This window comes from Musca vetustissima, unplaced genomic scaffold (genome assembly GCF_032173495.1).
Source record: "Musca vetustissima isolate MV318-11 ecotype Yass unplaced genomic scaffold, APGP_CSIRO_Mvet_v1 utg56658, whole genome shotgun sequence".
NCBI lineage: Eukaryota > Metazoa > Arthropoda > Insecta > Diptera > Muscidae > Musca > Musca vetustissima.
Genome location: NW_026885702.1, coordinates 1 through 12,258, shown reverse-complemented (window position 1 = coordinate 12,258; position 12,258 = coordinate 1). Strand labels below are relative to the sequence as shown.

The following is a 12,258-nucleotide window of genomic DNA, read 5'->3' as shown; positions in this document are numbered from 1 at the left end:
TGAGTTATGACGAGATACATTTTTGAGGTTAATTCTAAAACCCTTGAAGAAGGTTTTCGGATAAAGGTTGAAAAGTACGATGGGAACATATCGAATATCGATTTCTTGCCTTTGGTGCCCCTTAAAAATTTGTTCTCAAGGTATATTTCTCCTTCTGGGTTATTAATATACTCCCCATGACCTTTCATACCCATAAGAAATATTTCACCCTCTAAAATCTTGTGGCACAGCGTAATATTTTCTAATTTGGAAATGACAAAATAACTTGCGAACCTTGATACAGATTTATATGCTGCTGTTGGAGCAGTTTATATGAATATTGATCGACGAAATTTGATTCAGCCAGGTTCTGTCTCCAAGTTATGAAATGCAGCTATTCTAACTGGCTGCAACCACAGATCTTCAGGAGTAAGTCGGGTAGATTTGACAGAACAATTGTGAATACGTGTAGTGTGGTATGGGGGCCCGTAGCACATGCTAGGCAGACATTTTGCACCTGGTCATCAATCCGTGTCCAATACGAATTGAGATGACTGCACTATCCTAGACGTAATTGAGACAAAACTATTCTGGTTTGTCTGGGCAACTGACGTTCTTCAGCTGCGGTAGGTGGGGGTGAGCTCCGAGAACTGCATTCACCCTGTATTCGTTCAGCGCTGCGGCAACTGTATCAGTATGAATGCTATTTAGACCTGCCCAATAGGCAACTTGATCTAGAGGTTCCCTTTTATAACGTTGGACCTCTCTCTTTCTCTCTCGCTCTAGATCATGTACATCCTTCCTTCCAGGCCTGTGTGGGGGAGTCTTATCCACTATATGATTGTTATATGATTCGGGTTCCTGAATCACCCGAGGAGGTACTACATATTGCTATGCTGACGTAAAGCTGGACCTCTCTCTCTAGATCATGTAGATCCTTCCTGACAGGCCTGTGTGGGGGAGTCTTATCCACTACATGATTGTTATATGATTCGGGTACCTGAAACACCCAAGGAGGTACTGCATATTGCTATGCTGACGTAAAGGAAGGATCTTCGTATCATCATGAAGATGGTGCACTGGTGTCATGAGGAGGCACCCTGTCGCAGCTCTCAGCGTAGCGTTCTGACAGAGGTCTGAATACTTCTCCATTGCCTAACACTATCATTCGCAGATCCCATTGGTATCGCATAGCTAGTCACAGACCGCCCAAAGTGCTACCGGCAAGCGACTTGCGGACCTTGTTCCTACTTTTCAACTTATCGCAGATAGATGTAGTTTGAGCGACCGATTTGAACATGTTGTCGAATGTGACCCCGAGTATTTTGGGGTAGTTGGTGGTAGGAATTGTATGCTCCTCGACCTGCATATTCAATGGCATTCTCATCTCCGCAGTCCATGTGGTGAATAATATGACCGACGACTTCGTGACGGATATTTTCATATTTTTCGCTTTAACCCTTTGTGGCCCAATGTTGCCCACAGACAACAAAATGTTTTAGAGGTTATATTTTATATGCAGCCAGTAGATATGTGTTACTTGGATTTCATATGTCAAGACCTGATTATGGACGACACATATCAAAAGAAAAATCAAAAAAATTCAAAATTTTGGTAAAGTTATGAGCTTTTCAATATAGAGAAGAGGGTAAATTTGTGTACAGTACTAATTTGTGTATACAGTCCAAATTATTTAAATCGCTTCGTATTCAAATTGTACAAATTCTACGCTCAGAATTATTTTTGATTCTTGTAAAATTGAATATAGAGAATAATTTAAAATGATTTTGCATTTGGTTTTCTTGATATTGGACTTTATTTTTTCCGAAAGAATGTACTGTATCTCCTGAATGCAGGTATATATCGATGTCAAATTTTGTACATATCCTATTTAGGATAGTTGCATTAAATCCGTGAACAGAAATTTGTTCTAGGATTGCGGAAAAAAAATCGGGGCTCAAAGGTTTAAAGAAGGCTGTTCATTCGGCAAGATAGGCGTTCAACCTCACACATATGTCCTCAACTATAGAACCCAACGTCATGATCGTACAATCATCTGCATATGTAACAACCTCGATGTCGTCTGAAGGGCGTGGAATACCGGCAAGGTTGTGTCTGGAGATATCACTCCACACTGGGGAACACACTGCTTCACTCTATGGGGTTTGGATTTCTTATACCGGAACTCCACATGCGACTGGCGTTTCAATCTTGGCCGGAAGGAAGTACTCTCGATGTCCTAAAACAGCGTGGCATGTTCGACTGACTGTATCAAAGGTTTTTTGATAGGTCAAGCGCTACCAACACTGTTCTATGGCACGGCCGGGTCATGTTCAGTCCTCGATTTATATGTTGTTGTTGTAGCAGCCCTATTGCTTTTACACAATGGGTCAGTAAGCCTCGGGACGTTTCGGATCGTAGACCCCTCTGTCGTGGAAACGCCGACTTATATGTATGGAGATAGCGTGCAACGCTATTGTTATGCTGTGTTGCTTACGGAATCCATGTTGATGATTAGCAACTAACCCCCTAATGCAGGGGAGGATTTGTTAGCATAGTTGACTGGCTTCAGTAGCGAGACCACTCTGCCCATTGTGCAGGCTTCGGGAACGACGTGGGTGGCTATCGACAAATTGAGGACTTTGGTCAGGTAATCAAGTATATACAGTATATACATAGATATTCCGTCAGGGCCCAACGCTTTGGATATCTTAGCGCTACGGATGACACATACATTATCCTCGGCGGGAAGAGATCTTAAACCACGCCGTCGCTCTTGGGATATTCGGACAACTGTCGCTTAAAATAACTTGCGGCGTTCAGAGATAATAAAATCGGTCGGTCTGCTTATAGAGATTATGGGTATGGTCACCAAAAGTGACCATACCCATAATAATTTCTTGTCGTCATACACACAGAGCGTATGAGTAATGAGTTGCCGTGTTGCTTTGGAAATGTATGATCTAAAATTGTTATTGTTTAATAAATATAAATTTGTGCCACTGCCTGTCCCACCCATTAACTCTCATGTAGTCTTTAAATTATTTGCATAAATAGGTGCAATTATTTATGAGGTGTTAACAAAAATAAAATACACGCCCAGTTTTATATTTGAATAATTTAATTTCAAAAATGTTAAATTCAGAGCTGAACTGTGCAAACGTAGACACAGACTAATCGGACTTTCTCCACATAATTCAACACAGATCCCATTGAAATGATTTCAATGATCTAGAATTTTTTAAAATATTACTATGTTCATTTATGGGTCTTCAGTGAATATTTCGAGGTGTTATAAACATAAGTTCACTCCTCCCCATGTTGAAGAGTATAAAAGATAGGGGATCACCATAAGAATTGGATAATATACTGGTTATAGTGATCCTAAAGGGAATTATTTTGAATTAAAAAAAATGCACTTATTTTAAATTTTATATAACAGCCAATCTCCCCCAATCTAACACTTCTACACAAACAAGACAAATTATTCAATGATTAATTAATTTTCTCACCATATATCATTGAAAATAAACAAATGTCTTAAAATTGCATTTGAATCGATAATTTTATGCAAATGAAGTAAATTGTTGGCACGACGACGACACAACAACGATCAAAACAACAACACACCATTCATTTGCAACAAATCTAAATGTAATCGACAGAATGCATCAGTAATTATGGCAAAAGCTCGTGCACGCATACAAAATTGTCGTAATTGGAATTTCTAATTGCAGTGGCGGCGGCAAATTCGATACGATGCGAGGGCATTCCTTACAAATGACAAATTTACAAAAACAACAAAAAGCCGCCGAAAAAATATTTCAAACTTTTTTCGCCGACGATCATTGATTTGCAGGAGATAAAATGAATCATCACTCATTGATAATTTAGTTTTGTAGTTGCTGTTTTTGATTTGATTCGTAACGCGGCACGATATGTCACGATACCAAATGTCGACATTAATAATTGAATAGTTTTGTTTGGATGTGTGTGGGAGGGTGATGTGAAGTAGCTTCTTACCTATTGACATATGGGATTTCAAAATTTTTGCGTAATTTGAAATTATTAATAAGGAATTAAAGTATATGGTATCAGCTTGAAGAGAATTTTAAATTAAGGAGTAGTTAATTATTGTAAAAAAAATAAATATAAATATTTTTTTCAATAAAAAACAAACTTTGATTTTGTTAAGAGGGTAAACAAGTAGAGATTACGCCACTACTAACCAGTAAGGAAATATCAAAAGTAGGACGGAGCCAACCACCTATACCCTTCACCACTTTGGGTACATACAAGACATGATAATGTGTACAATATCGTGTAGATAGTGTCTCGGCTATCTACAGGATATTGTACACATCTCTTGAAGACCATTGAAATGGAATCGGGGGAAAATTTGTGATCCACATAGATATTTGAACCAATAAAAACCATACACATATTATTCCGAAATCTATGAAAAATTGCATGCCAATCGGGTAGACTTGGATTTTTTTGGTGTAACATTCGTATGAAATCCATCAAAATTATATATTGGAGCTATATGTAAATCTGAACCGAGTTCAACAAAAAATCACAGACGTCAAACTAGACTGGATTCAGTACGCCGTGCAAAATTTTGTCTCAATCGAACAAATATTGAGAGTTTGGTGCACCATTTACCTAGAATCGGACAGAACTATATATGGGAGGGATGTGTAAAACTTAACCGATCTAAGCAAAAAATCACAGACGTCAAACTGAACTTAATTCAGTACACTGTACAAAAGTTTATCTAAATCGGAAAAATATTGGGGTTTTGGTGCACCATTTACATAAAATCGGCTAAATATATATATATGGGAGATATATCTAAATCTGAACCGATCTAAACAAAAAATCACAGACGTCAAACTGGACTTAATTCAGTACGCTGGGCAAAATTTGATCTAAATCGGACAAGTATTTGGAGTTTGGTGCAACTAAAATCGGACGAAACTATATATGGAAGCTATATGTAAAACTGAACCGACCTAAACAAAAATCACAGATATCAAAACTGGACTTAATTCAGTACGCGTCAAAATTTTGTCTCAATCAGATAAGTATTGAGAGTTTGGTGCACCATTTACCTAAGCTATATCGAAATCTGAACCGATTTCAACAAAAAAATCACAGACATCAAACTGGATTTAATTCAGTACGCTGTCCAAAATTTTATCTAAATCGGAAGAATATTGGGAGTTTGGTGCACCATGTTCATATAATCGGACGAAGCTATATATAAGAGCTATATCTAAATTTAAACCGATTTCAAAAAACTTTACAGACATCAAAATGGACTTAATATTGGGACAAAGTTTGGTGCACCATTTACATTAATTCGAACAAAAATATATATGTGAGCTATATCTAAATCTGAACCGATTTTCTCCAATTTCATCCTTGGGCCAAATACGTGATGCGACCGGCACTTTGTTTTTAATTTAACATCAACATATGGACCGACAGGCGGACGGACATGCATATATCGACTTAGAAAGCGATTCTATACACATTCTAAAAAGGAACCATGGGCCTATCTCGTTTCCTTTTGCCTGTTACAAACATATGCACAAAGACATAATACCCTGTAACACAGTGTGGTGAAGTGTATAAAATATGGAAAAATTCCAGCTCTTGGGGAAAAGTGAGAGATGTGAATAATAAAACCGTTGTACGTCGCTGAACAACTGGCTATTTAAATTCCAACGCCAAAACACACCAGGGGGTTTACTCTGTATTGCGTTGCGAAAGCTAAGTGCGTTAAGAGTACGATTTGGTACTCTGTAACGCTCACGCAAACGCATTCGCAAACTAAATCGAAAATAGGACAACACTGTCGCCACAAAGTAAACAATAACGAAGAATGACAAAAGGAAACGTCAAAAAATTTGAAATGAAAACATATTTTTGTGTGGTACGTGTGTTTTTTTAAACAAAAATGATGAACGAATTAAAAACAAAAAAAAAAAAAATTATGAGATCGATCAAATATATTCTCCCTAAGTGACCACGGGTATTAAAATAGAAGTACGAATTATGTGACAAACGTTTTCAAATATTTATAATACATTACTTTTTCCAACCACCGACATCTTTTACAGGATGTCAATTTGAATTGAGGTCATCAGACAGTTTTGTCCACAAATTGTTGGCGCGTTGTTTCGCATTTGAACTCTGCAACTGTCCCTTTGCCAAATCACTGTGTTGCCCCATAAAATCTACTTAAGTTGGGAACTGACGTTGCTGAGTCTACATCTGTGACTTTTTTGCCTTTTACTTAAAATAATTTACAATTTATATATAAATAAAAAATTTAATTGAGCTTACTTATATGTTTCGCTTCCTTTGCGTTTGCTATTTTGTTAACGCAAGATATTTGCGCTTAACGAACGAGTTTGACATGCGTTTTCGTATTACAGAGTGCGGTGATGCCACATTTGCGTAAACTAGATGCGAAAGGAGATACGAAAACGAATTAGAGAGTACCAATTACGCGAAACGTTACAATTTTTCTCACGCATCGCAATACAGAGTAACCCCCCAGAACATCATGTATGATCTGTGGAAAGAAAACATTCCGATTTACCTCTGGGATGATTTCTTTTGACAGATGAGGATGGCGACATGGATACAACAATGGCTTCGAGGTGGCTTCTACAAATCAAGGAGAATCATCGAAGGCAGTAGGAAGACTGACATCAACATTTTTTATTTTAGGTTCTTCAAAACACCCTTAGAGATCGCAAAATCTATTAAACTCAGACTCTCAAAGAATTTTCAAACTAATATTTCATGTCATACATATATTAAATGTTAATATTAAAATCGTTATATTCCTACATGTCAATGCATTAGACACATTGGTGCCAAATAAACCAACTCATCGACCCAAAAGAAGAAACATGAATTTCTATTTTAGCTTTTCTAGAAGCAGAGTCGACAGACAGCATGTCTTTTGGATTGAAATAAAAAAAAAGAAAATAAAATATAACATGCAGTCATTTATTATTCGCTATTCTATATTTAGTTGTGTGAAAATCTGTTTTTAAAACAATGCAATAAATTAATTTAAATTAAATATGACATAATTTGTTGCTGTTGCTGCCTTAACAACAGCAATTTGAAAATTTGGCAAATCATCATTAAGTTTGTTTCTATTTCTTGGCTTTGTGTATTAGCCAATGTCATGCTAAAGTTAATGCACCATTTGCCACATTTTATTTTTGTTTGTATAAAAATAATGCAGTGGGAAATTTGCAATATATTTGAAAAATTTAATGGCCTAGGAAATATAGTTGTCAGCGATGTTGTGTCAGTTACAATTGTTGTGTTGTTATTAGTTGAAACCCTTACGTGTTGGATAGATAAAAAAGCAGAATTATAAATTCAAATGTTGGGGAGACAAAAAATCAGGAAAAAAGAAACTAAAGGTACGTCTCAGGGCGGTGTGCTCCCACCGTTGCTGTGGCTATTGGTAATCAACAATATAATGATGGAGCTGGACAGGTAGGGTATCAAAAGTCTTTGCTTATGTGGACGCGCGGTGATATTGATTTCCGGTAAATTTCCGTCAATGCAAAGAGCCTTATCTACGCTGTCATGTTGGGCCAAGGCTAACGGCCTTGGAGTTAATCCAACAAAAACAGTAATGTTCACCAGAAAACGTAAGTTCTACGTCTTTGTTTCGCCAACACTGGATGGAATGCAGCTTCATCTCTCGCCAAAAGCAAAATATCTTGGCACGAACCTGGACAGTCAACTACGCGGGAACAGGAATGCTGAGGTGAGGGCAAAAGGAGGGCAGATTGCACTCTATATATGCAAGAATTCCATTGGAAAAAGTTGGACTATATACTGGATATATAACATTTATCCTATGGATGTCTTGTATGGTAACACTGCCTACCCCATAAGTCGACATCCAGCAAACTAGACAAGGTACAAAGAGCAGCCTCGATTCCTATAACTGGAGCCCCAAGTAACTCTGAACGAAATGCTGAACTTAAGGCGTAGTGCCCTGAGGCTGCATGAACAAAATCTTTGGGGAAATTGTGCTTATTGGCATGAATTTATCCTGTACGACCAACGTGGAAAACTAAGCGACTATATACCACCAACACTGAGATGTTACGATATAGATGATGTCGTTATCATCAGTAGAGACGATTGGGAATAGTAGTAAGAACCCTCTGGACGGTCTGGCTTTTTATACAGACAGATTAAAGATGGAAGAATGTACAGGGGCTGTCGCCTACTGTGAAAGACTAGACCTTGAGCTTACCTACAAGTTGAATAGCAAGTGTAGTGTTTTTCAAGCTGAAATCTTCGGGATTTTGAAGGTAGCCGAATTGATAAAAAGTCTGGATGCAGAGCTCGTTGAACCGGTGACTATCTTTGTAGATAGCGGGCGGCTCATAAAGCCATCAAATCCTGTAACACCAAGTTTGAGGTTGCCCTCGAGTGTAGTTTTGGAAACACTAACAGCTATCGGCTATGCTGTATACCAGGACACAGTGACAGCATGGGTAATGAAAAAGCAGACGAACTAGTTAGACGAGGATCTTAATCTACAGATCTAGCAATTTATGACTTAATTAAACCATCCATCTGTCACCTTTTCCGGAATTTTGAGGGGCTCTTTGGCGAACGAACTTTGGCACAACGAATCTAGGTGCAATGTGTCAAGATATATCTGGCAGATTCTGTCAGCCAAAAGAACAAACTCACTGCTGAACCTGAGCAAAGCTGAAATTAGAGTAATGGCAGGAGTCATTACTGGTCATTGCAATATCAGGGCAATGATATATAAGTGAGACCATGATGTTACTGATTACTGCAGACTCTGTGACGACGGAGTGGAGAAAGAGACAATTAAACAGCTCCTGTTACCCCTCCAGTTCAGTCCTACAGACGGCATAGATCGACATCGACACTTTTTACTACGTACTTCTTTATTAGCTACTTGTCTTCTCTATGAATAACGTAACCTATGCATGGACTGAACGGTTTGGTAGATATTTTCTACATCATCCGTTGTTCCTCTCACTCTTTGCTACGACTTTCCATAGTTATTTAAATTAGTATACCAATATAATTTTCGATCAATCCATACTAACGTTGTAAAACATGAAAGAGGTTCAATCATGCCTTTTTTCAGGGCTCGGAACCGATGTTGATCGGTTTATAAGGAGAAACAAAACCCCATGTTCATACCCACAGCTTTATGGCTGCTACGACTAAAAAGGTGCCTCAGAGAAGTATTGGATTTGAGACCCTACATACCTTTTGAGCAAATTCGTTTTAGACATTTTGGACTCGATTTTCACATTTTTACCAGTCCTGGAATATGTCCGATGATAGGTCTCCTCTGCCACAAATCTATATTTTTTGGGTTAATTTGTATTTTAATTTTTTATTTTGTGCGATAAGCCCTTGGTACTAGTTCTGCACTATTCAATTTTTTCTTGAAATCCGTAAAAGACTGTCAAGACGTTCTCTTGCAGATTTGATTTAAATTTTTGATAATTCTCTTCTTAATGCATTTTTGTTCTTATTTAATTCAGCTGATTGTAATATCCCCTACCTATATTTATAATAATATGTATAATTTAAATTTCTTCACTTACCAAAATTACTTGCAAGATTGTCATTATTTTCTAGTTCCCAAGCATTCTGTGAAACAGAAAAAAAGGAACGCAAAAAAATAATTTAATAAAAAATTTCAATTACCAATTAAAACTTACCGGATCAACATCAATACCCAATGGGCCCATTGTTACATTGGCATTATCCAACATATTACTGCGTATGGTTTCATAACGAGCCTTTGATTCCTCCGATGTAGTTAAATTAAATGTTTCCACTGGTTTATCCGATTGATCACCTGTGGCCTGATTCGATGAACTTTCGGAATTTTCTTCTTCTTGTATTACATCCCAACGCATAGAATTAATATGAGCTGGAGGTAAAAATGGATTAGTGGGTGTAATAGATGTGGAACGATTGCTACTACTACTACCACCAGAATCGTCGGTGGTTTGGCGTGTTGTCACTTGTGTATTCGATGTACCAAAACTAGTTGAACTATAATCACTAAAATCTAGCACAAAACTATCATCATCATCATTTGTTCCATCAACACTGGGACTGATAATCTGAAGGAATGAGAAAAAATATTAATATTTTATGATAGTATCGAAATTTTGTTTGTTTACCCACCTGTTGATTTACAAATTCATATTCCAGTGGCTCATCTGCACCAGGAAATGCCTGCACCAATTCATTCATAACCTCCACAACCAATTGCATTGACGGCCTTAAGTCGGGTCGTGTTTCCCAACATGAAGTCATTAAATTCTGTATGGGCAATGGCCATTCGGGTACAATGGGTGGTCGTTCGCCTTTATGTATTTTCCACATAATTGAATATGTATTATCGACATCTTTAAAGGGTTTTTGTCGTGACAGCACTTCCCACAATACGATGCCCCAACTGAAAATATCACATTTTTCGGTATACTTGGAACCTTCAAACACTTCCGGTGCCATCCATGCTGCTGAACCTTTATTATTTGTCATGAGCGTTGATTTATCGGCTACTGTACCGAAATCACAAATTTTCAAATGGCGTCCCTTATTGGTAAGCAGTAGATTGAGAGGTTTTAAATCACGATGTATAAGAGGTTTTGGTTTCATAGCATGTAAATAGGCGACCCCCTGTAAAGAAAAGGGGAGAGTGATTGCAGGTGTTTGAGGAAATGAAGATTTAGATTTACATATATTTTATTGGTCTCTCATCATCAGCAAAAATTAAAATATAAATAGGACCGTTGGTCTAAAACCTTTCAGACTTAGTGTTCCCGACTGTTAATAGCATCTATCAATTACTTCTAAATATCTGCACTTCAATTTTCTTGTGCCATACTTGTTCCTACTTTTACAAATATATTTAACGGCGATTCTGTGATGATCCTAAAGGACTTTGTAAAGAGAGGATGGTAGAAAAGAAAAAGACTGAAGGGAGATTTAGATGTTGGGGTTCTTAGCTCGTTGCTATTTTCTGCGGCATTCTGACGCTAAAAAATTGCATCACTTTTCCGACAGTTCGCAAAGCAGAACCAATCGAGCAGATTTATAGATGTGCAATAATCCTATGCGCGAACTACAATCGTTATCCTTCACGTCAACGATGTAGATGAAATAATCCCAACCCAAAAGATATTCCTGAGATAGTGGTTGAAAAGATGCCGGGTAATGCTAGGTCCTAGTCCACATGCAAACACTCCTTCCGCACCCGGAATCCTATCCATGACGACAATAACACAGATACAGGTATTGATCATCTCTCTTTCTCTCTAGATATGTATCTTCTTCCGCACCCAAAAGGGGGAAGCCTATCCATGAGGTGACGACAATAACTCCGATACAGGTATTGAATCGACAGCAGCTTGTTGTGCGGATGTACGGATGAGACCCCTTACGTCCTTATTTTAGTATAGTAATGTAAGTGGTCTATCAGCGTAATGAGGAGACACCCTGTTGCAGTTGCAATGGAGTATCTCGCCAAGGACTTACGTTAGACCGCAGATCAGTCGATCGCTTAATAGGTTGCCAACAAGGGTTCTTTTCTGTCAGCTCTCCGAATACTGCCGGCTAGTGACTTGATAGTTGTGGTGTTCGCGGTCGAAATCTAGAGACTATCGTATGAGACATGCAGTGAAGAAATGTCTAAACATGCCAATTCCTTTCGTTCCTAATTTGCAAGGAGTTTAGTCCCAATGACGAGCGACAATCACTTTCATGAGCAGACCTTTCTGGTCAAATAACATAACTGTGTGAAAATCACGTTCTCCGATTTATCCCCATACTCTATGGGCAATATTAGAATTTCGCCATCTATTATCTTTTATTTTCCCCGTTCATAATAGACTTTGCTCAAATTTTCGTTTCATCTATTTTTCAAACGAATTAATCTGACCTCATCTTCATTATTGGTATTGGTAGCCTCATGGCCAACTAGGGTAGATACTACATGCTACGAAATCTTGATTTTAGACCTTAAGTTTCTTTGGACCAAATCCATTTCTGATCATTTGGATTAAATTTGCAAATGTCCCTCGGTATGATGTAATCGATTTCATCCAAACTTTATGCATTGTAATATTTTTTCGAAACATAAATCAACTTCAAAGTGGAAAATATCAGTCCTCTCCTTCTGGTACCTTTTGAAAATTAAGTACCCTGACACTTCCC

General features: G+C 37.8%; 1 protein-coding gene across 1 annotated transcript in view; it reads right to left on the bottom strand.

Moving 5' to 3' along the window:
* The window catches only part of LOC133332965 (mitogen-activated protein kinase kinase kinase 7-like), a gene marked incomplete at its 5' end in the record, with an annotated part of 44,219 nt that extends 33,497 nt beyond the window's left edge, over positions 1-10,722 (bottom strand). The window contains 3 exons of the mRNA XM_061541329.1: positions 9,633-9,678; positions 9,750-10,105; positions 10,221-10,722. Of these exons, the coding sequence (XP_061397313.1) occupies positions 9,633-9,678; positions 9,750-10,105; positions 10,221-10,722 (904 nt within the window). The remainder of the gene's footprint in view (positions 1-9,632; positions 9,679-9,749; positions 10,106-10,220) is intronic.
* Between the last annotated feature and the right edge of the window lie 1,536 nt (positions 10,723-12,258).